This window comes from Dermacentor albipictus, chromosome 1 (genome assembly GCF_038994185.2).
Source record: "Dermacentor albipictus isolate Rhodes 1998 colony chromosome 1, USDA_Dalb.pri_finalv2, whole genome shotgun sequence".
Taxonomy (NCBI): Eukaryota; Metazoa; Arthropoda; class Arachnida; order Ixodida; family Ixodidae; genus Dermacentor; species Dermacentor albipictus.
The window spans coordinates 37,232,374-37,258,652 of record NC_091821.1 but is presented as its reverse complement, the minus strand read 5'-3'; the positions used below and the strand labels follow the sequence as shown (position 1 = coordinate 37,258,652).

The 26,279-nt window shown below is 46.0% G+C and overlaps 1 protein-coding gene across 5 annotated transcripts in view; it reads left to right on the top strand.

Moving 5' to 3' along the window:
- Sec31 (secretory 31) overlaps nucleotides 1-26,279 on the top strand; it is a 189,609-nt gene that overhangs the window by 101,472 nt on the left and 61,858 nt on the right. For all 5 annotated transcript variants that reach the window (XM_065430740.1, XM_065430739.1, XM_065430738.1 and 2 more), the window contains 4 exons: nucleotides 4,058-4,228; nucleotides 13,499-13,795; nucleotides 16,676-16,823; nucleotides 20,173-20,353. In XM_065430740.1, the coding sequence (XP_065286812.1) occupies nucleotides 4,058-4,228; nucleotides 13,499-13,795; nucleotides 16,676-16,823; nucleotides 20,173-20,353 (797 nt within the window). The remainder of the gene's footprint in view (nucleotides 1-4,057; nucleotides 4,229-13,498; nucleotides 13,796-16,675; nucleotides 16,824-20,172; nucleotides 20,354-26,279) is intronic.

Genomic DNA, 26,279 nt, shown 5'->3' with positions numbered 1-26,279 from the left:
GTAGAATTAAGGTGGCTGTGGAATCTCTGTAGATATTTTCCACAATATCTACGTAAGTGGTCTGTACTCCTTGATTACGCAATGCCTCTGACTCCTGGTATCTCTACTGAATCAAATGCATTTTCATAATCTATGAAAGCCATATAGAGAGGCTTATTGTACTCTGCGGATTTCTCGATAACCTGGTTAATGACATGGATGTGATCCATTGTAGAGTAACCTTTCCTGAAGCCAGCCTGCTCCTTTGGTTGACTATAGTCAAGTGTTGCCCTTATTCTATTGGATATTATTTTGGTAAATATTTTATATAACACTGGGAGTAAGCTAATGGGCCTATAATTTTTCCATTCTTTAACGTCTTCCTTTTTGTGGATTAGTATAATGTTTGCATTCTTCCAGTTTTCTGGGATCCTTGCAGTCACTAGACAAAAAACGACACGTCCGTGTCATTTTTTTTTTTTGTCGCGCAGTATCATTTAAGTAATGGATTACCAACTTGCCCGGAATGCTGCTCTCAATAATGTGTGCTAATGCAGAAAGAGCAAGATTGGTGAGCATGACTGAAGGATTAATGCAGTGTTCAAGCCAGTTTCATAACCTTTTTAATGTAGAATTAGTTGGCCTAGTTACCGGCCATTGTATCTCGGTGGCTATGGCGTTGTGCTGCTGAGCTCAAGGTTGCAGGTTCGATCCCAGCCGTGGTGGCCACATTTATATGGGCCAAATGTGGAAATGATCATGTAGATGTTATTTAGGTGTACATTAAAGAATCCCAGTTTGTCAAAATTAATACGGACTCCCCCACTAGGGTGCGCCTCATAATCAGATCATGGAGATGACGCTGTGAACTACATTGGTTCAGTTATAGCAGAGTCATTTAGGAAAGACGATAGGGTAATCGCCCCAAGTGAGGGAGCAACACAGAATAGCATAATAGAAAACAGCTTCGAATTGACCAATCTTAACTGGAAAAAGGCGGAAGCAAATGTTCCAAAATGCACGTCCGCGGGGATAGACGAAATTCCAATCAAGTTAATTAATGAACTTGGCCCAAGAAGCGAGGAAACGCTGATAAAAGCATTGGAGGCAGTCATAACAAATAAGCAAATTCCGCACAGCTGGAAACAGAGTAAAATGAATTTGATTTATAAAGGGAAAGGTGATAAGAAGAACATAAAATCTCTCCGACCAATTACGGTAACATCAGTTATATATAGGCTAGCGATGCAGGCGGTGGAATTAAAAATGCAGTCATGGGTAGAAAGTAATAGAATACTTGGAGAACTTCAGAACGGGTTCAGAAGTGGTAGGCGCTTAGATGATAGCCTGTTCGTGCTTACCCAGTGCATAGAAATAGCTAAGGCGGAAAATAGACCTCTGTATTTAGCCTTCCTGGACATAAGTGGTGCATACGACAATGTGAACAGGGAACTCCTGTGGAACATATTAAAAGCTGAAGGTATCGGTAATGAGGTAATTGATTTTCTACAGGAACTATATCGAGAAAATAATGTTGAAATAACATGGGAAGGAATCAAGAGTACGACAACTGTCGAGGTTCACAAAGGATTAAGACAAGGTTGTCCTCTATCACCACTGCTGTTCATGCTTTATATGATAAGCATTGAAAGAAGGTTACAACGAAGCAATCTAGGGTATAATCTGTCGTACAGATTAGGCAAAAAGGTTGTTAAACAACGACTACCGGGTTTAATGTATGCGGACGATATTGTACTGTTAGCAGATAGCCAGGAAGATTTGCAAACTCTGGTTAATTACTGTGGGGACGAAGGAGACAGTTTAGGTTTCAGTTTTAGTGCAGCTAAGTCCGGTGGGATGTTTTTCAACGATACAACTGATCAGGAGCTTACAATACAAGGCCATGAAATACCCCGAGTGGCCGAATACAAGTATCTCGGGGTATGGATAAACAAAGGGCAGATGTACACGGAAAAGCACGAACAGTCTCTAATAGCAAAAGGGCGAAGAGATGCCGGGATAATGAAACATAAGGCATTGTGGGGTTACAACAGGTATGAGGTACTGAGAGGCATTTGGAAGGGAGTAATGGTGCCGGGGCTTACTTTCGGGAATGTGGTCCTGTGTTTAAGGGCAGAGGTTCAGTCGAGACTAGAAGTAAATCAGAGAGCTGTGGGAAGGTTAGCACTAGGTGCCCACGGGAAAACCACAAACGAAGCAGTACAGGGAGATATGGGCTGGGCATCATTCGAAGCACGGGAAGCTCAGAGTAAAATCCTATACGAAAAACGTCTGAGGAAATTGGATGATAACAGGTGGGCAGCTAAGGTGTTTAAATACCTATACAGAAAGAGTGTTGACTCACAATGGCGGAAAAGAACTAGGAAGCTAACCAGTAAGTATGCCAGACACGAGGATGAAAAAGGACAGAGCATAAAATGACAGGTTAAAAATGCGGAAGGTAAAAATTGGATAAATTCAATGGAAAAGAAGCATAGTGTACAACTATATCGATACTGGAAACAGCAGATCAGGAAGGAAGCGTTTTATGATAACTCAAGAGGCAGTGCCCTACTCTTTGAAGCTAGATCAGGATGTCTTAGAACGCGGAGCTATAAAAAGAAATTTAACGAAGAAGAAGACACATGTACTGTGTGTGGTAAATATGTAGAAACAATGGAACACCTCATACTAAAATGTGATGGTATCAATCCCGATGTGGATGCAGCCACAGTCACCCTTCCTGAGGCCCTAGGGTTCAGAGATAATGATAGTCATGTAAATAAATGTGCGGTGGAAATTAGCAAAAGGCAATTGGAGGATTGGTGGCTCAAAAGCAGAGAGGTGACATAAGGTTAAAAGGGTAGGAAGACGTATTTAAAGAAAATCGAGAAATTCAATAACACAACACAGATAAAAATAAAAGGCAAAATAAAAAATCTGAGCATGGTGGCAACTGCCATCGCCCCGTTTCAAAGGGGACGCTTCTACCTTCCATCCATCCATCCATGGTCATGGCACGTAGAACTCCAGAATTTAATTTAAGTTGGCCTAGTTGGTGCATCCTTGACATTAAGTTTAGTGCGAAGCAAACAAACACCAGGAAGGAGCTATGTATTTTAGGCAAGAGTAAGCGTGCTGTGGCATTTGAAATGTTTGTTTATTTTCTTAAACAAGAAAGGGACATGTGTTAGTGATGACTTTTTTTGCTGTGGGATTCTGAAATTAGACATCTTGGTGCATGACTGCCTTGATGTGTATGTGCTATAGCAAATGCCTTAAAAAGAATAAAAATGGAAAAGGAGCGTGTTGCGTCTCCATAGCAATTACTGTAGATTTGGGGATCTGTGTTGTGTTAAGTAAACAGTTAGCACTTGTGCACCAACATGCCCAGCTACAAGTACTGCTAAGTTAATGGTTGTCCTGTGTCTTTCTGTTGGTGTGGTGTTCACTTGATTCGTGCAAAAATTTATGTAATAGCCTTGTAGAAGTAGAGGCTCAATAAAGAAAATGCAGAGAGTAGGTGAGATGTACTTCTGTCATATTGAGCAAGTAAACAACTGATGCACATGGGCCATGAGAGAAAGGACAGCAAAAGCACGGCCAATCTCAAAAATGCAGCATGTGCATGGTAGCTGTAACAAAATATGAATAGGTTGACAGCACCTGTGCTTGCCTTTAACTGTGCCATCGTACTGCACTCTTGTCCTTGCTGTTTTCCTAATCATTGAAGCAGCACGTTGTTGTGCAAGACTATTGTAAAAGTATGCCACTGGCTCTCGACATGAGCTGGCTCAATATTAGTAGTCCATGCTTTTAGCCCTTTTAACACCAACTAGGACTCGAAAACAAGCACCAGCTGAAGGTCCTTTGAGGAATGGCTCTGGCCATATGCTAATGTCAAAGAGACTCAAAACTCTGTAAGGAGCTTTGCATGTAAAGCTTTCTTAATGAGACATACCTAGCTCGATCTTCCTTGCTTTTACTCACTCCCCAAAACAGGCCTCAAGCCATCATTTAAATACATTTTCTCTCTGTCTGTTTCCACTGATGAAACTTTAATCTTGGTATTCGACAGGAGCTGGTGGAGCAGGTGATGGTTCTTAGGGCAGCTGTCAGCCAGCTGAGTTCGCAGCCGCAGCCTATTGAGTCTGGAGTGCTCTCAAGCCTGCTGAGTCGCTATGCGGCACTGCTTGCTGCTCAGGGAAGTCTCAACAGCTCTATCAACTACCTTCTTGACACCTCGGAGGTAAGTCACTAAAGTGGCTGCTTAAGCCGAGAATTTTTATCTTTGAATGGAGGGCTTAGCCTGCTTTCAAGTGTGAATTTAGAATAGCTATATTCAACATGCACTACTTGCAATGGTATCTTGTTATTCATTGCATTCTACTGGTGCTAACGTATGGGGCAGAAACTTAGAGGTTAACATAAAAGCTTGAGAACAAGCTAAGGACCGCAAAAAGAGTGATGTAAAGAAAAATGTTAGGCATAACGATAAGAGACAGGGAGAGAGCAGTGTGGATCTGAGAGCACATGGGGATAGCTGATACTGTATTTGACATTTAGAGAAAAAAAGTGGAGCTGGGCAGGCCATGTAATGCATAGGGCGGACCATTATATTTCCAGAATGGATGCCAAGGGAAGGGAAGCGCAGTTGAGGACAGCAAAAAACTAGGTGGGGTGATGGAAATAGAAAATTTGCAGGCACTAGTTGGAATTGGCTAGTGCAATACAGGGATAATTGGAGACCGCTGTGAGAGACCTTTGTCTTGAAGTGGACATACATATTGGCTGATGATGATGGTGATTTTGTTAACTCAAGCTCTGTGGGTGCCTAATGTGTCTAATGAAGTTCAAAATTCTAATGGGGAGTGGCCTGAGATGCATAGCTGTAATGCACTTTATGAACATGTGAACTACGTCAACAAATATACACTGTAACAGTAGGAAGAAGCACACTGATCGATCCAAACACCCTTCTTGATTTAGGTGCACGTTAAAGAACCTCAGGTGGTCTAAATTATTCTGGAGTCCCCCCACTATTGTGTGCCTCATAACCAGCTCATGGTTCTGGCACGTAAAACCCCATAATTTAGTTTTTCTTTTGGATTGATGTCACCTATTGGCCAACAGCAGCTGCGTATGGGACCTTCTATATTACCAAATAAAGGGTCCAGAAAAGAGCGACGAGCAATCTTCTGTTGAAAAGAGAGGGTTTGAGAAAAAGGTCACTTCGCGCTTTGCTTCTGAGCTCCACGTGCCGTGCACGACTGTAAAACTTGGCTGAGATGTTGACAGCAGCGTAGCTGTTCGCGGACTTTTTTCACCAAGCTCGAGTGTTCATTCAGGACCCCTTTAAATGTTTGTATGGGTTAACTGAAGTATTTTTACATGGCAGTAATGATCATTTGCTTTCAACGAAAGCAGCAAATTTGTGGGACTCTCACAGCTAAAGGAGCAAGATTATTTACTTCATGTGCAGTTTACTTAAAGACACCAAGCAATATTGGAATTCAGAAGTTTTCTTTGTCATTGCTGTCCAAAAAAGTGAAAGAAGAAAATTGCGAAATGGTTGCACACTGGCTCTGACAGATAACACCCAGATGTCTAAGCACCAGCACTTCTTTCACTTCCAGTAAGAAGTCATACAGAAAAACCTAATTGTAACGATGTACTCAGGACAAGAAATTGACTTAGTTATAAGCGGTATTTCGTTAAAAGCGGATAATTCAGCAGAGGGTCATAGCAATGTGATATCACGAAAAACTTTGAAAAATGTGATATTTCGAATAAAGCAATTTCGTTAGAACAAGGATTTACTGTACTTAAATGTTTACACTGGATTATGAAGCTCTTGTATTAAGCCTCTTGTGTGTCTTATGTTTAATCATGCAAAAAAAAGAAAAGGGAAAAAGAAAGTAATTTGCAATATTTTGCACCAAACTCACAGTAGCAGCAGCTTTCATTTGCTGGGTTCATTTTTAATGGCAGCCCGATATCATGCCATAGCAAACACACAGGCTTTACCAAGGTGTGTAGTATCTGCACCTTCCTAGCTCAACTTTGTTGTGCGCACCTGACACAGTGATTGATGAGCAAGAGCGTATAAGTAGCATCGTGTTTAAGGGAGCCCTTAATTTCTTTCAATTGCACTTTTAAGTGAAGAGCCTTTGTTTTTTTCTGACACCCTTGACACATGTTAACCAGTTTATTAGTATAGGTCTAATCAGCAGTGTCTTACGATATAGGTATGCAACAGGTCTTAAGCTAGTTATTTACTAGGGATGCGTAAATATTCAAAATTTTCTAATGAATCAAATAGTCAGTATTTGTAAATACAATTATTTACTTTTTTATTTTATTTTTATTTGAACATACTATCAGCCCTTTACGGGGCCAGGATAGGAATGAGTACAATAACGTATTAGTACATGCTATACAACAATAAACACTAAACATATAGTAGATAGTAGTAGACATAGTACATAGCAGTGCATATTATCAGGTATACACAAACAATATTAACAACAATTTATGACACTTAGTGCATCAGCTTGTGATACTTAGTACAGCACTATAAGGTAACAAAAACTGAAATCATGCACCACTAAGAAGAGTATTGTTGAAGGTGGATCCGAAACTGCTTGCAGTCAGTCGCACTTACCACTCTCTCCGGCAGTTTATTCCATTCTCTCGCAGTTTGCAAAAAGAAAGAATATTTAAAACAATCCTTTAGTTTGTAGTATAGTTTGTAAGTACCGGTACATATCAAATTGTCAACTGTGTGCAATTGAACAAAATTTTACCAAAAGTATGGTACATTTTATGCCCACGGCCAAAGTAGACATAAAGTGTGAAGTTACACAGTGCAGCAAGCTACATCTCTTGGGGGGCTGAATTCTGCCGCCCACAGTCATTCGCACTCTCTGAAGCGTCCTGTGTATTTGAACAAACTGTTTATTTGTTCCTAATGCTTAATTTTGCCCTTAATAAACAGTGCTTCATAATGCGTAATTTCATGACAGAAACTTGGTGACAGTGACTACTGGGATGTGAAGATCATTTTTATATGAACTATGAAAACTGTTACCTGCTGTGGTGCCTTAGTGGCTATGGTGTTGCGCTGCTAAGCACGAGGTCGCCGGGCCAAAAAACGGCTGCCACGGCCAGATTTTGATGGGGGCGAAATGTAGAAATGCCTGTGTCCTGTGCACATTGGGACATAATAAAGATCCCCTGGTCGTCAAGATAATCCAGAGTCCCCCACTTTGGCATGCCTCATAATCAAATCGTGGCTTTTGCACGTAAAACCACAGAATTAATGTGAAAACTGTTGTTCATTAATATATGTTGTGCGGACGGCACTGGCATGTCGGTATACTGGAGAGTACAAAGCTTGACAGCTGTCAGGTACCAAGCAGCTTTGTTGGTTTCTATCCCCCGTTCCTCACTTTGCCACTGAACCTCTCTCATGGATCTCCTGCTGTTAGATATGGAGCTGTTTCCTGTGCCTACTTCGAGTTCTCCAGACCACATCGAATCGCAGCACAACTAATTGAGAAGCGCAGAAACGCGGAAAGCACATTCCAGAGGAGCGCTCGAGCAAACAAGTTGAAGGCCACAAGTTCACATGCAAACAAGTTCATACGCCGCCGGTAGCTATTCACTGCTTGACTCTTCCAGAAAGCGAGGGGATAGCCCGGCACTGTTGGAAGTAAAGTGGGTCCCAAACCAAGACGGCGGTAATGCGCTGTGACAGCCGGACGGCTGTGATGTACTGGGAAGACCCAAGCGTCCCCCTTCTTCGCCTTTGAAAAAGGCATTTGCCACCACAGCGGGGCCGTACTGCCGGAGTAGGTGGGCCCTCGGACAATGGAGCCCCAGCGTCCCCCTTCTCCGCCTTTGAAGAGCGCATTGCAAGTCTGCGAGGCAAGACCGCAGAGAGCCGCCGGGTGTGACACCGCGACACGGGCGCCAACCATTGGCCGAAAATGGCGTCATCTGAGCGGACTCTCCCATTGGCTGAACGTGACGCGACTTCCAGTCCTCGAAGGGTTTAAAAGGAGCATTCCAGAGAGACCAGAGCATTCCCTGATTCACCTCTCTCGAACTTCTTGCGACGGGCCGCAGCGTCCTAGTTGCTGCCGGCCCGTAATGACTGTACAACTGTTACTTGACTCTCACCTCTCTGTATATAATGTAAAATAAACCCTCCCAAGTTTGTTTTTCATCCCGAAGTCCGTCCTTCAACCCCTACATCTGGTTGGCAGCGGTGAGATCGCCTCCGAATGCATCAGCTGGTGGCAGCGCTACGGATCAACCTTCGTCGAGAGAGATCCTAAGGAACCGGGAAGAGCGAAGAAGAGGGAGCCTTCGTCGAAAGAGGTCCGAAGAAACTGGGAGTAGCGAAGAAGAGCGAGCCTTCGACCCAGGGTGTCCGGACGAACCTGGAACAGCGGACAAATGAACTGGATGGCAGGGTGCTGCAACCGTAAGTGAGCGCGTGGTTTTTTTCCTTTTGATTCGCCAGACTCAAATGTTGTGTGTTCATTTTGATAGTTCTGGGAATCGGGAATTTGTTGCATTGTGTGTTTGCACAAATTAATTAAGGAAAATGGTTCTAACCACCTGTCGGGGCAGCTGCCATGGATCTTAGAAGGTTGACGAGGTTAGACTTGTTGTTGGTGTGCGACGATTTGGGAGTTGAGGCGGACGAACGGATGAAAACGCCAGCTATCATAAAGGCGATTGAAGATAGTGGCAGTGATGGCAAAAGCATTGAGCTTGCTTGGGAGGTGATACAGGAACCACGGGAGCGTGAGCGTCGTGAACGTAAGAGTGAGCGTAAGCGTGAAGAATGCGAGAATGAACGGAAGCGTGAGCTTCAAGAACTTACTCTTAGGTGTGAGCGTCACGAACGTGAGAATGAACGCGAACGTGAGTATCAGGAACGTAAGCTTGAGCGTGAGCAAAAGTATGAGAGAGAGAAGGCAGCACTGATCAAAGAGATACAGTATTGTGATCAGTTAATGGCACAGAGACAATGGCTGTCTGAGAATTCTGTAAATAGTACAGAGTGAAAGAATGAGGAAGCATCTAGCAGATTTTCGCCAAAAGCCGACGAGAAGATTAGTGCCTGTGAGATTGGCTGCAGATTCATAGGAAAAGGGAAAAAGCTAGCTGCTAACGATGCCTTAGTGGCAACAGAGGCCGTTAAAGGCTGTAGTGAGAGTGACCAGGTGCTGTGCCAACAGAGGACTGTAGAGACAGCTAGGCCAGCTGCGAACAAATTGGCACAGTTACCGCGCGTGTGCGTCGCTGGTAATGTTAGCGAGGTTGCTAGCAAAGAAAAGGGTACTGCTGACCCGATAGACGCGAGCACCCATGTCAGGTCAGATCTGCGTGCAGAAGTGAGGTGCGAATTGGACGATGCAGTTGAGAGTAGTTCTCGGGATGGTGAGCCCCGTAGTCCACGAGAGAACAACTGCATTGTTCAGGGATCGGTGCGGCTCTCCGCCAGTCTAGATAGCCTAGATAGGGATGATTCCGTTGTTAATCATTCGGACTGTGCGCGTGAGACAGCGAGCGATACCGACGGGCTGTGTGCCGATGCACAGCGTGAGCTGGGCAATGCAGTTGAGGGCAGTTCGCAAGAGTGCGAGTTGCATAACTCGAGTAAAGCCTGCTGCATTGTTCCAGAGTCGGTTGGGCTGTCCGCCAGTCGAGGCAAAGTGAGAGGAGATTTAAATGTAAATCACTCAGACTGTGCGGGTAAGAGACCGATCCGGGCCGACTAAATGTGTACCGGCCAGCACGAGGCACGAGAAGGCGACATGAAAGCGAGTGCAAAGAGAAAGCGTCATAAAAAGAAGCGCGGTAAAGACCGAAAGACGGTAACTACTGTAGCGCTGCCAAAGATGGCGAGAAACCCAAAAAGGCAGGGCACGAGGGAAAAGGTGCGGTCGTCACGGACGATGTTGACACATCCAAAACATTCGAGCCACCGGTCAAAGGGGGACCGCGAAGCATGTTCTGCACGGACGCGGACAAAGGGCACGGGGCAGTTAAACTCCTCGTCGTTCCGTAGTTCTTTTCAAAGCTCAGCGTGCAGTACGAAGAAGCGCAAGGTGGCAGGACGAGACCAGGTGGGGAGTAGCGACGCGGTCAGTCGAGTTTGTGAGGAAAGCGGGGCGCCAGGACGCAAATTGGCAGGAGACCGTAACGTCTTGGGGGAGCTGATAGTGAATCAGCCCTTTTGTTGTCTCTCGGCAGCCAGAGTAGCTTTGAGACCGCGCCCACCTCGAGTCCGGCTGAAAGTATGAGTCAGTCGAAATGCGTTTGGAAAGGGAGGCCAGGAGCGCTTTCGTAGAAATTAAGTGTTGTTTTTTATTTTGAGCATCGGAAAGTTTTCGCGATTTGAGACTGGAATTTCTTTCGATGTGTAAAGTTTGAGCTTTGTTTGTGTTTTCGTTTGAGAAGCTCCGAGATTTGAAAGATGAGGTTTATGTAAACATGGAGTCTCGCAAGTGTTAGTTAATGAGTACATAGGCTCTTTGTTGTGTGTGAGTGAGTAGCCTGAGTGTCAAGGTTATTGTTGAGAGGCCTATCGTAACGCGCGTGTGTTTTAGTTGACCTTCTTTTTTTTATAAGCGTTTTTTTATTTTCTAAGGTTAAGCGCGTAGGTTTTTAGTGAGTGCGTGTTTTGCACCGAGAAGCGTTCTTAGTTCCATTAGCGCGTGTCCTGTGTGGACGGTGTGGGGCTTCGGGCTAACGTGCCCGGACCCGGCTAGCTAAGGTCTAAGGAGACACGTAGCTCGTCCCCACTCCGCAGCGCACGCAAAGGGGCGCCGCGGCGGGTTCGCTGACTCACCGGCAAGGCATAGAGACGACTCCAGCCGTGGCACCAACGAATGGGGGTTTATTCCCTGCTATGTACAATATGCGAGTACAATACAGGAATATGGCACTGGGGTGGCAGCCGCAGACTACGGGTGAAAGCCCCCGGGAAGTCTGCTCCGCCACGCTGGCTCTTCCGAGCAGGTTCGCCACACAAAGGGGGGCCTCCTTGCTCAGAGGGGCGCGGGACCAAGAGGGTCCGCACGTCCGACAGCCAAGAGCACCGAAAGTCAATCTGTCCGGGCGAAAGCGCCCGCGCACCTCCGATGCTGAAGGAGAGAGAAGCCGAAGAGAGGGCGAGAGGGGCCCGCTCCTCAGGCACTGTTCTTACGCGCGGCGCACGGCGTAACGTGAGCCGCGCGCGCAAGCAGCAGGCTCCGCGGCCGCGGGGAACGTACGCTATCCAAAATAAGTCTTGGAACTGCGTGTCCCCAGCGATCGTGCGGCCGAATGGCCCAAGTCGCGCGTGAACAGGAGACAGGGGTCCCAAAAGGGGTCCCCACAACGGAAGGAAGCAGATTTATGACTGGGTTGCTTGTGTGTTGAGGGCAGCCGTATTCTGGCTTCTCTGATAAGTATGCGTGGAACGAGTTATTAAAAGACGCATTATTTGAAGTGTTCTGCGGAGTGTGTAAATCCCGCAATTTTAATTGTTTGTTTAAGTCACGTGTCCTGTAGGACTTTCAGGGAAGAAACGTGAGTAAGTGTAAATGAAAAGTTTGCCTACAACGCAAGTACGCGTTCTGTTTAGTGACCACAAGGCTAGTGCGCTTGTGATTACGTACTTGTGAGGTTGACCAGATTTTTCAGTGGCACCATTACGTGCGATAAGTACGCCACTGCGATAGATTGGAAACATGCTGTTCGTGTAGTTAGGCCACTTAAGTTATGTTCGGCTGTTTTCATTTGTTGCATCATCAACGACACTTTGTTTTGCTACAACAATAGTACTCTGGTCTTGTCGGCATTCGGGGAGAAATGGATAGCTGTTTGGAAGGGTGGTTGGAACTGTTTTGTCGAAATTGGGGAAATAAAAGATCAGGGTTCATTTTGACTCAGTAATAGCCTGGCGAGTCAGGGGTGAAGAGCCTGCGCTTACACGTGGTGCAGCACTGTGTTGTTTTGTTTGTTTGACGTATGTTCTCCAGGGCCCAGGATCCCGAAGTTCGTCAAACGAGGCTCGACACCAATACCCTGCAGGTTCTTTCAGCGTTCCTCATGGCCAGCGAATTGAGTTCACCGGCCATTCAGAACAACCGGGGCGAGGACGAGCTGTTAGATATGGAGCTGTTTCCTGTGCCTACTTCGAGTTCCCCAGACCACATCGAATTGCAGCACAACTAATTGAGAAGCGCAGAAACGCGGAAAGCACATTCCAGAGGAGCGCTCGAGCAAACAAGTTGAAGGCCACAAGTTCACGTGCAAACAAGTTTGTACGCCGCCGGTAGCTATTCACTGCTTGACTCTTCCAGAAAGCGAGGGGATAGCCCAGCACTGTTGGAAGTAAAGTGGGTCCCAAACCAAGACGGCGGTAATGCGCCGTGACAGCCGGACGGCTGTGATGTACCGGGAAGGCCCAAGCGTCCCCCTTCTTTGCCTTTGAAGAAGGCATTTGCCACCACAGCGGGGCCGTACCGCCGGGAGTAGGTGGGCCCTCGGACAATGGAGCCCCAGCGTCCCCCTTCTCCGCCTTTGAAGAGTGCATTGCAAGTCTGCAAGGCAAGACCGCAGAGAGCCGCCGGGTGTGACACTGCGACACGGGCGCCAACCATTGGCCGAAAATGGCGTCATCTGAGCGGACTCTCCCATTGGCCGAACATGACGCGACTTCCAGTCCTCGAAGCATTTAAAAGGAGCATTCCAGAGAGACAAGAGCATTCCCTGATTGACCTCTGTCGAACTTCTTGCCGCGGGCCGCAGCGTCCGAGTTGCTGCCGGCCTGTAATGACTGTACGACTGTTACTTGACTCTCACCTCTCTGTATATAATGTAAAATAAACCCTCCCAAGTTTGTTTTTCATCCCGAAGTCCGTCCTCAACCCCTACACTGCGTGCTAACGAGTGCTGACTCCCAATTATTCCACGAACGCCCTGCATTTGGCAGCAGACCTGTTATGAGGTGATCGAATTGCGTGAGTTTCATTATTTGACACCTTACCAATATGTTTCATAAATTTTGCATAGCCTTATAAGTGGCATTTGTTGTATTTGTTTTCGCGTGAGAGAAGCAATCATTAAAAAAAGGGGGGGGGGGGGGATCGGCTCCATCGCGGAGAGCTGGCTGCTCTGACAAATTTGCACTAACAGACCAAAGACAGCCACTTATTGACCAGGACGAGTCAAATGAAGAAAGCACAGCAACACTCTGAAGCTGAGTGCACACCGTGCACAGTATGTGCATTCTGCCACTGAAGTATCGCATACTCTATTGTTGGTAATGGTAGTGGTAAACACATGGTAAACAAACAAAGGAGAAAATTGCACCAACACAACAGCACGCTAAGCATCAGCGGGCTGCATTGCTGGGTTGCTTGAGATTTTGAAGAGTTATCTTGGTCTGTATGCAGTAGTACAAATAGTTATAATTGACACCTGTTTGTGATTTCTTCACCTAAACATGCAGCCATCACTAGCAATTCTGCGGGATCGTATCTGCCAGCACCTGGGTATGCCTTCACCACACTTCCCATTCCCAAGAGTTGAAGTCCAGGGTCAGTTCTCAGCACCATTGGCAGGTGGCAACGTTCAGCATGGTGGGCGCTTGACAGCGGGAGGCTCCAGAGCTGGCCTTTCATCATCACTTGGAACTCGTTTCACTGGCAACACAGGAGTGTCACATACACGCATGGCCACCACAGTGTCATCGCAGTCTCAGGCCTTCTACCAAGGGGGCCAGCAGGTTCCTCCAGCTGCAGCATCTGTGAGTTTAAACCTTCCTCTTATATTTCGAATGCAGAAAGGGAGCACAATGAATGTTTAGTTAAACCTGACTGCTGGTAAGATTGGTTGTACACTGCTGACACAGGTTGTAGGAGCAGCATTCCAGCTGGGGCAGAATGCGGTCTTCAGACTTTCTCATTGAAGGGGCACTTAGGTGAATTTCAATTTTGTATGCATTGTTGAACATGCCATGTAGATCACTTGTGCACCATTCATGCATATTCTGGAGCTCATAATTTGAGACATAGAAATATAGGTGAGATACATGCAGACGGTAACTCCACCAGTGTTCCTGTGCACTGCTGCATACCAGGAGTTAATGTATTTTGTTGTTTGATTTGTATGTCATTGCTTTAAAACATCAGTATCCATTAGCATAGTGCTTAAAAAATGACAAAACTCATGCAGCGTTTACGAGTGTCTAATGCATTTCTTTAAGCCAGAGATTTTCAAACTTTCTCACCTAGGGGAACCCCATCAGCTTTCCCAGAGTGCCGCGGAACCCCTCCTTCTACACCGTCCTCTTTCTAGCAATATGTTTATACACAGACTCACTACAAAGGCTCATTAAGGCACACAGAGAATGGAAAAGAAGTTGGGAAGGGGAGGAGGGATGGTTGCATGCTTAATATTGTAAGCGCTGAAGTGCCAGCATGCATCGTAGAAAGAGGGGGGGGGGGGAATAGGGTCTCGGGGGGGGGCACCTCTGGATCCGCCTAACCAAAGTGGCACCACTGCTGCATTTTCATGTGGTCTCCGTTATTTACAATTTGGCATGTAATAATTAGCCTCGAAGGCTATCGCTCTTGACAAGGAACTTAATACGTAGACTCATCCTTTATTTTTTTCCATGCTGCTTCGCGCATTGTAATGAAGCATGCGCCAACCATACGGCTATCACTTTAGGCACTGCATGCCATAACAGCATCTTCATTTAAACAAAGTGTCGGATGCACCTAAATTAATAAATGCCCGCATTGTCCAGCATGCAACAGTGCCCCTTGAGTGCGTTAAAATGCTTGTTGTGCATTTTTAGAGAGTTTTACCATATCTATATAATCATATTAGTGTTTGCGGAATACCAGCTTAGCAGAGAGATGTATAGCAGCAGCAGTGCTGGTGGTGACTTCTGGGGATGCAGAGTTTAACCAGAGCATGCAAACCTCATAGTACTGCACTGATTTGCATATTCTACTTAGTTGCTTGTGTGCAGTGTTGGTACAACATAATCGTTAATTGACGGTACTTTTATTGTTATTCTTCGACAATAACACTGACACAAAAATTCTTCAAACGCATTGTAGTTGGACAAATCGTCACAAGATATTGCTACCAGCATTGCTACTGCCTTTCATGGCTTCGGTAGTCCATAAACATTCATTATTGTTAGGCATAAATGAATAAAAATAAAAACCTCTGCTCGTGCCATAAGAATATAGCAGGCGTTGCCAATCAAAGATAAATGAACTGGGCATTGCCAAATAAAGATTTTTGGGGAAAGTGATGGGGAAAGGTTCTGAAGAAGGGGAGGGGAAAGGGGAAAGGATTGTACTACCAGCGTCACCTTGTCCAGGGAACGGGCTTGGTCTGTGGGATTTATTGGATTATGTACAGGTCTGTTTCTTGCTGCTAACATGAATTGCGTGAGTATTGGGGAGTTCCTTGCTTTGATGTGAATTCTTGTAATTCTTCTGTCTTCTTTTACGGGTGGAGGCTTGTTTGCTTCGACTTTGGCTATTGTGGGATACATCAGAAGAATAAAGCAAGTTTTTAAAAATTTTTTTTTACCTAACAGTAGTACCACCCCATAGAGGGTTAAAGAGCATTTGCAGGCTATGTAACTTACGGCACAATTCGGTAGTGGGAAAGCCACTCATTTCCCTGAGATTACTAACACATACATTCCTGCCATACGAATTATCAATAAATCATAATGCTTTCCTCTGAGGACTTTCAGTGTATTGTGTGTCTTATTTGGTGTGGAGATCCCAAACAATGTCTGCGTTCTCTAATACATAGACACACAGTTCACACAGTGATAGGTCTTGTGTGCCGCTGCCACAGGTACTGTAAGGGCCGCACTTTTTTTGCAATTTTGATGAGGTATGGCTCTTACATTAGACTGAACTTTTTGGTCAAAATGGTGCTGATCCAGCCAGCCACTTGTGCACGCCCCGGCTCTCACTCTGTGGTAGCGGCATGTGGAAGTAAACAGTGCGAGAAACTTCGCCGATGTGTGCGTATGGCATCGGGGCACTGAACGCGATTGCTTCTCCATTGGAAACGTTTTTTCCAAATTTTAGGCTGCCAAGTTGGGGCTGCGGCCCTTACACGAGTCTCTATACAGTATCTCTCACTGCTCGCAGACTACATAAGTGTGAATTTGGTGTGTGATGGCTTCGTTAAATCTAAAATGCAATGCAAAATTTCTTCTCTAAATCAATGAGTGAATCAATCAATGATTAATAAATCAATCAATCAGTGATCAATAAATCATTGAGTGAAATCAATCAAGTGAATGAGAAATAACGAAATAGGGTCAGATTCATTCTCACCGCTCGAGGTATCATAAGATGTCGTGGGTTCTGCGGAACCCAGTTTGAGAACCCCTGGTTAAAGCGTCTGCGGTGGTGTGGGCCAGGCATTCTTGATCTCGAGCTTGCCGAATCGCTTGGGGATCTGAAGGTCCTGCTTCCTCCAAGACATTTCAGTGCAAACAATGATTTATAGCATTCTGGTTTTAGTGTATTGTATAGGTTCCCACTAAAGACAAGTTTCTACAAGCCATTTTTTTAAACAATTTGGGAATCTTTGAGGAATCTTGGTGCTCACATTTTGTTATCTATCCTTTAAATGTTAGGTGAACCAGTTTGGCCGCCGAGATTCAGGAGCATATGCTGGCTACGGGGTATCGGCGTCTCAACATGCAGAGCCGGCCTTCCAACCTCCAGTCGCACCTACGCCACCACCACCAGTAGACTCTGTGGCATCTATGTCGCACAGCAAAGGTGGGCCATCAGCTGCTCAAGTGCTGGTATTCAGTAATATTCACGACTGACCCATTGTATTCTCAAACATGTTTTGATTTGAAGTTCCTCCTCAACTCTACCAAGTGGAGCCCTTATAGGATTTGAGTGTCATGGTCTGGGAGTCAGGTGTCACAAAGAGGATTGCTCTACAACACCAATGGTGCTTCTTGAATACTGGTAGCTGTCCAATGGTGCCATGATGTCACATGAAGCCTAAGCGGGCCCAGGCTGTCATCTGTGCCTTCATTAGAATTGCTTGCTTGGTGAGGAGTACGAGGTCGGGAGGTTGAGGGAGTAGAACAGGGGTTTAATTTACATGGGGGAATTAGAGACAAACTTATTTCAGGTAAAGGCATTCTCATATTGGTAGAACAGCAGAGCGCAGTATAGTGCAGTTCACTTATAACTAGAGGTTTGTGAATATTCGAAAATTTCGAATAGCATCAAATAACATATTTTTAATATTTACATTTGATTCAAAAACTAGGTATTTGAATATTTCTGAATATTTTATTGGATGTGAATAGTCGAAACAAATCGAATATATTGCTGGCTGTGCAGGAGCAAGCATGGTTCTTAGCATTTATTTCTATCTAATCAAAGAAAGTGCATCTGATTTTGTGCTGAAATTTGCAATAATTACATGCTGCCAGCGAAATTTCACCTGTAAAACACGCTTATCCACTGGATGTCTAAGCGTTGCAGGAAAGCCAGCTTCTCAGTAGCAAGGAGCACGGGTTTCTGAACAGGGGTGGTGCACTCTTTTGCAAGTTCCACCCCCAATCCTGAGCTTATTGCTTCACAGCAAATGCGATGACTGACGGCTGGTACAGGGTTAACTGCCTCTGAGATTACAGGAACGTGATGCAGTATAATAAGGCATAGGTTGGAGAGAACATACAACTAGCGGAAATTGCTCAATTTTCCATAGCTAACATGAGCCAAATACACTATCTGTTAATATAACAGCTTACTAGTTCAATTTTTTTACCAATGACAATGTAATTGAAATGTTCCAACACGTTAAAATACACCAACTTGCTAATAAATCCATGTGCATATCAATATTTGTCTCGACATTCAATGCTAAGTATTTGTATTTGATTCATGAAAAATCATAAAAAAGGGTGCGCCTATATTTGATGCAAAAAGAGTTCATAAGCACAGCAAGAATACAATTCTGGTCTGCACATATTTTGTCGTGAAAACGCAGTTCGGGAGTGTCTACTGGTGAGGTTGTTGATTTCAAAAATTTCTATCTCACCTCAAACTAAATTTACTCGAATTGAAATTTCTAGATCACAAGCTTAACTGTTGATGCATATATTGAGTTATCTCGCATATTTTTATCTGGAGGGCTTTAACGCTGAATTTAGGTCTGAACATTGTCAATAAGTTACTTTTTGCCAAATTCAGATGTAATTTTCAGGAAATGTGCTTGATTTCATAGAATAACATTATTTTTAACATACACTATAATGATGGAAAAAAATAATACAAAAAATAGTGTGGCTGAAAGTTAATGTTTCTGAAAAAATGTGTTTCCTGAAATGTGTATTTTCAGAAAAAAATTCTGAAAATGCACAATTGTTTGCTTTTTAACTGAGCCAATTAAATGCTGAAAATTCATAAATGTGTTCACCTGTGACTTCACATGAAAGAAGCATGCTACTAAAATATTGTTACGTAGAAAGACGCAGACAACAAGCTATGTACAAATATATTTACAAGAAAAATACGCTGCGCTTGGACAAGAGGCAACAGCCCGCGCTAGCTTCTAAATCGTCGTCTTCGTCTTCTTCCTGCTCAGCTCTTCGTCAGTGGGAACATACCCCGTAGCACTACCCCCGGCGGCAAAAGCGCCGTCCCGGAGCGACTAAAGGCTGGACTCTGAAGCAGTGTAGTAGCTCTTGAGCCTACTGACGTGCACGACATCACTAGACGCCAGAGTAGATGACGAGGTTGAGCTCACAGGAGCAATTTCATAAGTCACAGGCGTCACCTGGCGCAGCACGCGGTAGGGTCCTGTGTATCGCGAAAGGAGCTTTTGTGAAAGTCCGACGTGACGAGAGGGCGACCACAAGAGCACGAGCGCACCAGGCGAAAACTGCACGTCACGGTGGCGGGCGTTGTACTGACGCTGCTGAGTGGTTTGCGAGTCCGTCAGTCGAGCACGGGCAAGCTGGCATGCATGTTCGGCGAGAGCGATGGCGTCGCGCGCATACTCGCTTGTTGAGATCGAAGTAGGAGGAAGTGCCGTGTCAAGGGGCAAGCTTGGTTCGCGACCGTAGAGCAGATAAAAGGGAGAAAATCCGGCGGTGTCGTGCCGGGAAGAATTATAAGCGAATGTGACGTAAGGAAGGGCAATGTCCCAGTCGCGGTGGTCCTTGGAAACGTACTTTGACAGCATATCGGTAAGAGTACGGTTTAACCGCTCTGTCAGGCCATTGGTTTGAGGATGGTATGAGGTAGTCAGCTTGTGTTGAGTGGAGCAGGAACGGACAATGTCGGCGATAACTTTCGAGAGGAAGTTACGACCACGGTCAGTGAGCAGCTGTCGCGGGGCGCCATGAAGTAAGATAATGTCCCGCAAGAGAAAGTCCGCGACGTCAGTGGCGCAACTGGTAGGGAGAGCCCGCGTGATAGCGTATCGGGTGGCGTAGTCAGTTGCGACGGCTACCCATTTGTTCCCAGAGGATGACGTGGGAAAGGGACCGAGGAGGTCTAAGCCAACACGAAAGAACGGTTCCACAGGGACAGTGATCGGCTGGAGATGACCGGCAGGTAGCACCTGAGGTGTTTTCCGACGCTGGCAGGTATCACAGGCAGCAACATAGTGTCGGACAGAGCGAGCGAGACCAGGCCAATAGAAGCGGCGGCGGACGCGGTCGTACGTGCGGGTTACGCCAAGATGTCCTGCAGTAGGTGCGTCATGCATCTCAAAGAGCACAGTCTGTCGTAGATGTTTTGGCACGACAAGAAGAAGATCAGATCCGTCAGGGAGGAAGTTCCTTCGGTACAGAATATTATAAAATAAGATTTGTCATTGTACCCAGCTTCACACTTGATTAAAAAAATTGTCTCCTGCCAACTTTTGCTCCTTCACTTAAACTTTAAAGGGCGCTTAGGTAACCAAAATATTTTTTTCTAGAAAAATACTTCGGTGAAACCTCATTCACACAATCGCCAACTAGCCCAAATTTTCCAAAGAGAATCTGTGTAGTCACTCCTGGGGTCTGGGACATTTTACGTCGAATGACCCTGGCTGATTGGATGACCTCTAGTTCTGTGCACCTTCGTTCACCATAATGCGCTTAATGTTTTGCAGGTCCGCGATCTCGGTACCCCAGTGTTCACGACCCTTGTGTATACAACGAGCAGCAGCAGGGCTATGGACAGAGCTACTACCAGCCGCCATCGCAGATGCCTTACCCCTCTTCACAGGCGCAGAACTATATGCCACAGCCGTACTCGCAGTCAATGCCTGCCTACTATTCTCAGGACCAGGGGTAAGGCAATTGACGTGTGCATTGATGTTACCAGTCCAAACAAAGCAGGTTCATGGGCAGATGGAAACTTGAAGTGATCAATAGTTACTGGCCGAAAGAGGGCGACATGACCTGGAGCCAATGTTTCAACAAGGAGACCTGTCTTTGGCAGTTGCTTCCCTGCTGGAGGCAAGTCCCCTTTTTGAGATATTGGCTCCCTTCTACCACTTGTTGGCTCCCTTGAGTTCTGCTGATTGTTGCTCCCTTGCAGCATCCCTTGTCCTACCACTGTTGATCACTTGATGTTACAGGGTACAAATTTGCATGTTGCATGACAAATGAGTTCTGCATAAAACTACAAGTTATAGGGAGTTTATAAAATCAGGTGCTTCTTCTTTTTAGCTTTGTGTTACTCCCAGGTGGATGACAATTTTCTCTATCGTTGGGTTCATTGAAGGCTACTACAGTCAACTCTCGTTACAATGGACCCTGATAATCCAACAAGAAATGTCTGTTTTATCCGAAGTCTGTAATGTACGAAACTGTAATACAGCCGAACCCACTTATAACAATATTCAAGTGCCACGAAAATTCTACTGTTGTAACTGATAATTGTTATAACCGGGTTGCATGAAAAAAATTGAAATAGGGGTATGGCAGAGCTGATGTGAGAAAACTATAGCAGGAAGGCCAGTGTCCCTTCCCACCACCTTTTTCCATCCAGCTGCTGTTTGTGTTCACTCGTTTAACTGCTTCCTGGGTGCTCTGATCGTGTGTAACAAGCCGTGGCTGTCGGCGTTAAAGAATCGCACTGCTATAACAACTGCATAGAAGGGTCACGGGTGGCAAGCAATATGCGAGCTCCACCGAGGCATCGCGTTGGTGGCCCCGAAAGGGGCCTTTTAGAAATTGTGAGAAGGCTGCCGTGGCAGCCTGTCAGCTTGAGAAATCCAGAAGAAACGCTGAGGTGAGATCGCCACAAGCATCTCGCCACGTCCTTCTCACTGGCTTCACGAGAAAGTCCTACGTCTGTCAGCCTTGCATGCTTTACGTGAAGCTTGCCGATATCCTTCTTCAAGGTATCCAGATGCTCCACGTAGTGTAACAGAAGTCCCTCCTGTTCAGTCCCTCTGGTTCCTTGCGAAAACGAAGCCCCGGAGGAACTGAATCTCCTGCTGGGCCTCTTGTGAGTACAATGTTGAGGCAGCCTGCCCTATTGCGTCATTGCTGCCATTGTAGCCGTCGCTATCTGATGCATGCACGTTCGCGATGATCTCCTCATTGGTTAGAAGCACTTGGTTTTCAAATCTATAGCCATGCTCTTTCTTTTCACCGGCAACGTCATACATTGCCGATGATCAGCCATCTTCCCTTTTGGCGGCGAGTCAAACCAACTACTGGTCAAACGAGGCTAAGAAACTGCATGGCCAAGAACGATTTCGATACAACCAACGAAGGTGAACGCGAGCGTTTGCAGAACTGCGCTGAATGAGGAGTCAGCGAGCTACATGTGAGGAATCTGCGAGCAGCACAGTTGGTGCGCTCCATTCATGTTCCGGAGGGTGGGGCGGCATAGAGCTATGAGCGCAGCCCATTCGTGTTCGGAGCGGTGTAAGGGCGACAGGAGAGAGGCGCGCGGATATGACTGGAAAATGAGTGTGCATCGGAGCATCAGCCCGTCGTGCAGTGGCTCGAATTTCTCGTTTAGTTTTTTCTTTTCAAGGATTTGACATTTCACTGCCTTTCAGCTCGGACATCCAGCAGCAGCCAGACTTCGTTATAACCGATAATGTGGCATCAGGGCATTGTAGTAAGCGGGTTATTTCACCATGGAAAACATACAAGAGTTGACGCCGTGGTTGCTCAGTGGCTATGGTGTTGGGCTGCTGAGCACGAGGTCGCGGGATTGAATCCAGGGCGCCGCGGCCGCATTTCGATGGGGGCGAAATGTGAAAACACCTGTGTACTTAGCTTTAGGTGCACGTTGAAGAACCCCTGGTGGTCGAAATTTCCAGAGTCCTCCACTACGGCATGCCTCATAATCAGAAAGTGGTTTTGGCACGTTAAACCCCATAATTTAAAAGTTGACGATGCAGCAGTTTTTCATTGTTATAACCGATATATATTGTTAAAACTGGCATATAAGTGGGTTCGACTGTATCCAAAACTGGAGGCCACCGCCAAAATGCCAAAAGACCGTCAAACAGTCGCTGCACGTTTCAACTACCACCGAAACGGCGCAAAACATCGTCAAGAGATTAAAGAAAAAAAAGAACAGGAACCATTCACAAAGACATGAATGTGTACTTTCCACATGTTTAAAACAAAAACTTTTTATTCACATTTAGCTCAAAAAGAACTTCGTGATGAAAGATTGGCATCCCCCCTTGAGGGAGCCTGCAGTCACTTTGCGTTGCATTTCAGTCAGCTGCAACACTTGGACGGAGTAGTCGTGAACGGAGCCATCCGTCGCTGAAAATGACACCGTCGTGTCCGAGGACCACGGCTAGATGTTCTGCTTACTTCCTTAACAGTAATTAATTCACTGGAATGTAGCGAGCTCAGGCATCACGCAGCCACATGAAAACGGCAGACTCAACATCTGGGTATGTTGCCTCACGGACCCTGAAGTGCTTAGGATTAATTTCCTCCAACACTTGGTTACCGGCGATGCCTTTGTTGTTAACAATTGAACTCGTGGTCTGCTTTGATAGTCCCATTGTTTTTGCAATGTCCGCCTGCTTTTCAGCATGCATAACTGCATTCACAATCTTAATCTTGTCGCGCAGTGAAATTTCCTTCCTTTTTTTGGAGGTCATTATCTCAGCACTTGTGATCTGGCACAACTGACTAGCACGGGAACGCAATGACAAAATGGCTTCAACAAGCGATAGCACACCATGCGTAATCACCGTGCCCTCAGACTGGCTTGGCTAGAGGCTGGGCTTAGCCAGAGGCCACCAATGTTGCCATCCGCAATTTAAACTTGCTCTGGCTTAAGCGTGCAAACACCGGCGTGGTCAAGCCTGTTGTCAGCCTGTGTTGATGAAGCAAAAGTATGTTTCATATGATGATATTGAAAAAAAAATTGACGCTAATTTCGTCCACTGTAGCAAATAGACCATTGTAGTGCAGTCCGTTAAGAGTGAATTTCATTGCATTAATAAAATAGGTAGAGCAAAGTAAGCTTGAAATGTGGTCCGTTGTATGTGAGTCTGTTGTAACAAGCGTAGACTGTGGTAACCTCTTACCATAGACAATGGCTTAGCTTAAAGCATAGGGTCATGTTAGGGGTGTGCGATTACAGTCGCCGACCGTTTATTCGGACCTCACGGGGACTCCGGAAATATACGAATAAACAGGTGTCCGAAAAAACAGATTAAGAAAAAAAAAGAAATCTTTTTTTCACGCACTCATTTGGGCTCGGCAGTAGGCTTGAAGAAATTGTGAATGCGCCGTTGCATGCTGTTCCGTTTACGTGCAATCAGATAAGCCTGAATCTCGGAGGGTTGTACGGTCACTATAGGCGGCTGAAAGCACAGTCACTGCTTGTACACGCTCCGTATGCGACGGCAGCTTAGCACATGGTGCATCATCTTCCAACTCTGAGTTATCATCTGGCAGTGCAGCAGAAACCTCACGAATAATCTCGCCGTCGTCGAGTTCTGCGCATGTCAGTACAGCAGTGTCAGCACCTGTGAAACTGTCAAATGAGACGGTGTCCGGAATCGCAAGGCAACCACTGTGCAGGTCTTGGCAGAACATTTTTGGCGTCAGTAGGGAGCACATCAGAAGGCGACAAATCCTAGGCCTCCTGGCATCCACTTGCCGGCATTCCCCAGCGCAGTCTACACGGGCACTGTCAGCGCCATTAGACACTTGACGCGATGTTTCCGTATGCTGCATTGGATCACCGCAACCTTGACACGGCATGCTAAGGAGACACCACCACACCGTCACGCCGACATCAGTTGCACAAACGAAAAACGTGGCCTACTCGCAGTGTCGTGCACGAAGAAATAAACAAATCAGCTGCTGGTTGTCTTGACATGGCTTACTAATCTGAGACTGGAACTGCTGCAGCCACTCTATCAAACCAGGCAGGAACGATGATGATGAGCGGGAATTTGCAATAGTGCCACTTCGTGGGGCAGCAAGGAGGCTCCGTTCAAAACAAAAATGGCGTTCATCAAGTCGAACCATGCACCGGTCAGAGTCAGTGCATGGTGCTCTCGGTCGAGTTGGCTGAAGGAGTGTCCGAAAAATCATAGAGGTTGCAAGGTCTCCGAATTTTCGGCAGTTGTTATACATTATGGTCTATGGGGAGAATGGTGGTGCCGCGAGGCAGACCGAATAATCGAGCATGTCTGAATTTTTGGAGTCCGAAAAATCAGTCGGCGACTCTATTCGAAACATCTGAGTGCGAATCAAATACATTCGACTCTCGTTAGAACGCACCCTGATAAACCGGCTGAAGATGTCCATATTATACTAAGTCTTACTGACTTACTTCCGAAACATTGGTCGCGATGTGTAGTTATCACAAAGAGTGAATGACAAACGTGCAAAGTAAAAACACAAACTAAAAAGTCGCAGTTTTGCCCAAAAGGCGAAGCATTGATCGCGATAGCAAATTAGTAGACAGCTATGCAAAGTAAGGATAGTACAGTCAAACCTCGATATATTGAACATGGATATATCGAATTATTGTGTATATTGAACACTTTCCATATCGCCTGGAAAATCGCATGCATCTTTAAATTTTTTTTTTTTTCGAACGGAGTCGGACGTAAAATGGATATATGGAACTCCGCCATCCCAGACCAGGTGTGCTCTGTTGACAGGCGGTAAGCTCTGCCGCAACACCCTCGAAGATAGCGGTGGCGCGATGGGCATTCCCACCCACCATGGTTGCTCAGTGGCTATGGTGTTGGGTTGCTGAGCATGGAGGTCGCGGGATCAAATCCCGGCCATGGCGGCCGCATTTCGATGGGGGCGAAATACGAAACACCCGTGTACTTAGATTTAGGTGCACGTTAAAGATCCCAGGTGGTTGAAATTTCCGGAGTCCTCCACTACAGCATGCATCGTAATCAGAAAGTGGTTTTGGCACGTAAAACCTCGTAAGAAAAAAAGAGATGGCCATTCCCAACTGCTGCACACTATAGCTGCACACATCGATCGCGCCAAGGGCGCCATTTGAACGTAGTGGCGTACGCACACCGTGTCTTGGCTAGTTCGACAACGTCAGCGACGCGTTGCATTTGCAGCACTGACTCCACCTCGGTGCTGCACTCTGCACCTGCCATGCCCCGCAAGGGCTGGCAGTTTGCATCCACAATGACGCGCGACGGCGCGTGCTCACTGGGCTCCCTCATAGACGCCTTGGCAGACGCCGCTTAATACTTCGTTATTGACAGTGTTTCAAGATGCTTCGATTAATGGACGGGGAGATCGCAGCAGAAGTACCGTAGGTGCCAAACGAAGATGCTGTTGAGGTTGATCCCGTAAGTGCTGATGTTGCCCCGTTCCCGACTTCAACTGAGGCTGTAGCTGCTTTGGCCCTTCTATGCTGCTACTGCGGCATAAAAAAAGGCACTGGCTTATTGCTTGTGGGTCGTTTAGACTACCGTAAAAACCCACGAGTTTTTTTTCCTATTGATATTAGCTTCCTAAATTTTGGCCTCGTACTATATGTAGATCCAAACAAAAATTTCAGTCAGAAATTTTAAGCTAGAAGTTTGGTTTCATTATTGCTGCTGGGCTACAGCTTGGCTTCCTTATTGCTGCGTGGCTATGGCTTGGTTTCGTTCTTGCTGCGTGACTACAGCATCATTTCTTTATTGTTGAGTGCGCACCTTGGCAGCACATGTGCAAACCATGCTTCGCGTGTGCATCTTTTTTATTCCACATTGAAGGACCAAGATGTCTGGACCACGAAAACAAT